This window comes from Cynara cardunculus, unplaced genomic scaffold (genome assembly GCF_001531365.2).
Source record: "Cynara cardunculus var. scolymus isolate 2C unplaced genomic scaffold, CcrdV1 Un_Scaffold_3481, whole genome shotgun sequence".
NCBI lineage: Eukaryota > Viridiplantae > Streptophyta > Magnoliopsida > Asterales > Asteraceae > Cynara > Cynara cardunculus.
This window is the reverse complement of record NW_020201492.1, coordinates 12827-17919: the sequence shown is the minus strand read 5'-3', so window position 1 is coordinate 17919 and position 5093 is coordinate 12827. Positions and strand designations below refer to the sequence as shown.

Genomic DNA, 5093 nt, shown 5'->3' with positions numbered 1-5093 from the left:
TATTAATTACATATTATATTATTAGTGATTTGTTTTAGTTATATTATGATTGACTAATTTTTAAAATGTCTTTTCTAATCCTTTTATATTTCTCAACTAGCTTATCAGTTACTTTTTATCAAATATGATTAGTTTATCAGCTACCAAAAAAATTATAAGGTAATTAGAAGGGTACTCGCACAATGGAGCGAGATATATTTCGATTTCAATGTTTCAGTTTTTTTGGGTCTCTGTTGATGTTATAATACTAATTTATATGGTTTTGAGCAATCAATAATGTTTTTCTAAATAAAATATAAATTTGAAGATATCATAAAAATTAAAAAATATATAAAAATTCTTATTTTTTGTGTAATTTATTTAATTCAATATTTTTTATTATAATTTAATTCGGGTTTAATGACGAAATAATTCATTTTTGGTTTAATAATATAATTTTTGTAAAGATAATAACTAAGTATTCTGTTAGAACTCAATAATTATCCTAATTATATTTTAGATTTTATATTTAAAATAAGAACTTTATTCTGGATTTGATTATATTTATCTACAGTTAGTTACACGAATTAAAACATGAAGTGTAATAAATTGTACTTACGTACAATTTACTTGTAATTTTGAATCTTAAGTAATATGCATCAATAAGCATAGTACTTCATGTATAAAAGATGGTTTTTAAGAGTTTTTGTTAAATGTTTTATAATATAGTATAGATATAGATATAGATAGATAACTAATTTATCAAACATAATGAAGGTGTGATATTTCGAGTATTTAGACTACCTTTTTGAAAGAAGTATTTAGACTACCTTATATCTTCATAGTTATAATATACCTTTTAGAAAAAATTGTTGATAGAAAAGAATGTAATTGGTTTTGGAGATTTTGATTTTTGATTCTCAGCAGTGAAAGTGTTTTCTGTTGTGAATTAGTGTCAAATTTGTTGTTCGTGGAGTCTCCAGCCGGGGTAGGATGGTCTTACTCGAACACGACTACAGATTATACCACCGGTGATGCCAACACGGGTAACATCAACTTTACTTACCCAATTGCTTTGTCATTTCTTTTCGGTCATTAACACGTGCGCGCACACACACACATGTGATGAGGGGGTTCTCACGTTCTCGTAAAATGGAGGTGTTCTCGTTTGAACCTCCACCTATATATATATATAATCTAACAATCGATTATTATCTTATGAACGAACAGCCAGGGATATGCATACCTTCTTGTTGAATTGGTACGCCAAGTTTCCATCTTTTAAATCAAGAGATCTATATCTTACAGGGGAAAGTTATGCTGGTAATCATTTATCGTATCTTTGGCATATTGTATGTAATTTTTAGGCCATGTTTGGATGCTTTTTCTCAATTATGTTATGCCCCTTGTATATCTTCACCTATAACAAAAGAACTAGTTCAACCATGGGTCTATATAAATATAAGTGTTAATTATGTTGATTTTACATATAGGGCATTACATTCCACAGTTGGCTATTGCCCTTCTGGACCACAATGCACATTCCACTGATTTCAAGTTCAACATCAAAGGAGTTGCTGTAAGATTTCTCTCTCTCTCTCTCTCTGCTTCATAGCTTATAAATACCCAAGGTTTTGTAAGTGTCGATTCCGCAACTTGCGAAACATGTTTTTTTCTGAATTGAACATGATTCTAAGGGGTCGGCTTGGGAAATGTGCTTGGCGGCTTGCGAAATGTCCTTGGTGAATTAAATATGTTCTGGTTCCGATTATTTGTTATTGTGTGCGATTGGTTTGGGGTGATGATTTACCAAAACATTTTTGCATCAGATCGGTAACCCGCTTCTTAAACTTGAACGCGATGTCCCAGCAGTATACGAGTACTACTGGTCACATGGGATGATATCGGATGAGATAGGCCTTACAATCATGAAAGACTGCGACTTTGAGGATTATACGTTCGCTTCCCCTCACAATGAATCGGGTGCATGCAATAATGCCATTTCTCAAGCAAACAACGTAATTAGCGAGTATATTAATAACTACGATGTGATTCTTGATGTATGCTACCCGTCTCTTGTGGAACAAGAGCTGCGGTTGAAGAAAACGGTAACTTTTTCACCCTTTTGTTTGCTTTCTCTTCATGGATTTGAAACATTTTTGATTTGTTTAATTTTTCAAAAGGCAACCAAGATCAGCTTTGGAGTCGATGTGTGCATGAGCCTTGAACGACGCTTCTATTTCAACCTTCCTGAGGTTCAACGAGCTCTCCATGCTAATCGAACCAAGTTGCCTTATCCGTGGACTATGTGCAGCGGGTAAGTCATTCGATTTAATTATAACGAACCCAGTATTTCCCACATGGAGGTACAGTCTGGCGATAAGATGTACGCAAACCTTAACTTTGCTAGAGAGGTTGTTTCCTTAATTGTAAGTGCTGTAGATCATTCAATGGTGATGAAATTTGTTGTCTTAACAGAGTTCTGAATTACAATGATAATGATGGAAACATCGACATTCTCCCCCTGCTTAAACGAATCATTCGAAACCAAATTCCAGTTTGGATCTTCAGGTAAGTTTTTAGATCACATAGACACACAACCGCACAAACCATTACTGATTAACGGTTTAACGATCTATTGCCTACTCTGTAGCGGCGATCAAGATTCTGTAGTGCCGTTGCTTGGATCAAGAACACTTGTTCGTGAATTGGCTCATGATTTGCAGTTCAAAGTTACCGTTCCATATGCGGTTTGGTTCCATAAGGGCCAGGTACTTCATTCTTGCCCTTTTATGTTCCAACAAGTAAACCAGAGTAGCCCAGTATACCCCACATAGGAGGGGTGAAAGGGTATCTCTACCCCAAAGGGAAAAATGGTTTTTATGGTCCAACAAGTGATTTTTTTCTCAAATTTAAACTTGAGATTATTATCAAAATGCTCAAGATCAATACATCTTGCGTCTTGAATATCTACTAGTTTAACCAAAAACGTCGAAATCTGTGTAGGTTGGAGGTTGGGTTACTGAATACGGGAACCTATTAACTTTTGCAACGGTAAGAGGTGCTGCTCATATGGTGCCGTATGCTCAGCCATCGCGTGCACTACATTTGTTTACTTCATTCGTTCATGGTCAAAGACTGCCTAACAACACCCGTCCTTCTATCGATGATTAATGACTTGCCCCTCATTTGGGATTTAACGTTATTTCAGTTTCTAGTTTCATTCGTATCCGTAAAGGTAAGAAAAAAGAATGAGGTAGGTTTTTCGTGAGATTTGTAAGAACTAGCAAGTTATATACTAAAGGCCGTTTTATGAGAAACTTGTTGAAACCGAGCTTGTTGAAGTAATTGTTGGATTTCGTAAAGGTGGATGGGAAATTGGTAGGGTGTCGGTGAGACTCTTGACCCTCTAAGTTCCCTAACTCCGTCGGTTTCAATCAATGGGTTTATACGAGTCTTCTCTTCTTATCTTATCAGAATATATATGGAGAGCGCTGGTTTTTTTTATTATTCCTTTATGCAGTTGTTTTGGTAAAAATTCTTATCCTTGATCGATGAAGATATTTTCTACGACCCTCATGTCCATAACACATATTCATAAGACCAACGATCTTACTATGTATGGTCGTGGTTATCTATGGCCATAAGACCTATGACCTTTGGTCGAAGATTCCAATCCACGTTCGGTATTTCTCACGATATATCATACTAACGATGCATGAAACTGCATATTAATTACGACATCTGTTATTCGTGGTTCTTACTGCAGGAATAAAGACAATCTGACTGTTAACCGTGAAGATCATAACGGAAGGCAAAGATTCAAGACAATTAAGTCTAACCATTTTCTCCGTTAAAGCTCATTAAAAGTCGACTATTGGATCACTCCAACAAATCACTTATAAAAGACTAGAAGATCACAGGAAACACCCCCCGGATCATCAGAGTACATCGCATGCGAAAGCTATGAAGCAAAATTATTACATACTTTATTGTTATTTTCTACGACCGACACACGTCTTTACTTTTAACTACTATCACAAAGGACGATTACCCTGATTGACGTCCATAGTGTATCGACGATCTGCAATATTGTTTGCGATTTTTCCCCTCGTTTAAGGGTTTTTCCGCGTCATCAATTGTTTTATCTCTTTTGATTGCTTTTTTTTTTGTTTCGAGTGTTTATTTCAAAATGATTGATCTTTAATTGTCAAAGCTCTACAAACAAACCTTAAATTATATTTGGTGTAGTTTTTGGCATAAAGAGTTTGGCGCCCCACCATAAGGCCCCAGTTAGAGATCACGTTTGAAATAAACACCTGCTACTATTAGCTTTCTTCGTAGAATAGGTTATCATTGTTTCACAGGATGACAAGCTTTGGAAGTGACCAGTTCACCCAGATGCAAGCTGAATTAGCTGTTGCAAGGCAGGAAATCGCTCGACTAAGCGACCAGAATCATAGGGAGAATCAAGAAGTCCAGACCCTCCGATAGTATTATGCAAATGCAACAACTGGTGCTCCTAGCTCGTTGGTGATAAGACCTCCTGCTACAGTTCCCCTTGGCATACCGTCATATATTAAGTTTCATTTCCAAGTACCAGTATATGCGACGACAGTGTCAACCACTAGATTACCTCCTCTGCCACCAATACCTTCGTATAAGTCTTCTTCCCGCAGGTCTCAACATCTGTGCCCCTATGGTCAGCAGTAACACCACTTTTTTCCTATATTTGCACTACCAATTTACCAACCGTGCTAGTACCTAGTAACCATGATGACACTGAGTCATCCCATTGTAATAGTGTATATGCCACTATAGGCATTACAAGGCAGAAATCGGAACTTACCCCTCCTTTAGTGCCTATCCCCTTACCAAACCAAAATAACCCTCTCGAAGACCTTGTCTCTTGACGACTTAGGTTGCTCGATGTTATTTTCCAAAACTTCAAACATTTGAATATTAAAAACAATATAGATTCTTTACAACAATTGAAACAGAAAACATATTGACTACAAATATATCATCTAAATATCTAACACCATTAGATCTAAGAATAAAGGAACAAGAAATACTAACTCAATGTGTAGATTTATTAAGATCGAAGGCTGATC

At 35.9% G+C, this 5093-nt stretch overlaps 1 protein-coding gene across 1 annotated transcript in view; it reads left to right on the top strand.

The window, feature by feature from the left end:
* The window catches only part of LOC112503652 (serine carboxypeptidase-like 42), a 7368-nt gene extending 4069 nt beyond the window's left edge, over positions 1 to 3299 (top strand). Inside the window, exons 3-10 of the mRNA XM_025107650.1 lie at positions 933 to 1025; positions 1210 to 1302; positions 1473 to 1558; positions 1809 to 2087; positions 2163 to 2296; positions 2458 to 2550; positions 2633 to 2750; positions 2986 to 3299. Coding sequence (XP_024963418.1) covers positions 933 to 1025; positions 1210 to 1302; positions 1473 to 1558; positions 1809 to 2087; positions 2163 to 2296; positions 2458 to 2550; positions 2633 to 2750; positions 2986 to 3153 — 1064 coding nt within the window. The 3' untranslated portion in view covers positions 3154 to 3299. The remainder of the gene's footprint in view (positions 1 to 932; positions 1026 to 1209; positions 1303 to 1472; positions 1559 to 1808; positions 2088 to 2162; positions 2297 to 2457; positions 2551 to 2632; positions 2751 to 2985) is intronic.
* Positions 3300 to 5093: the final 1794 nt, after the last annotated feature.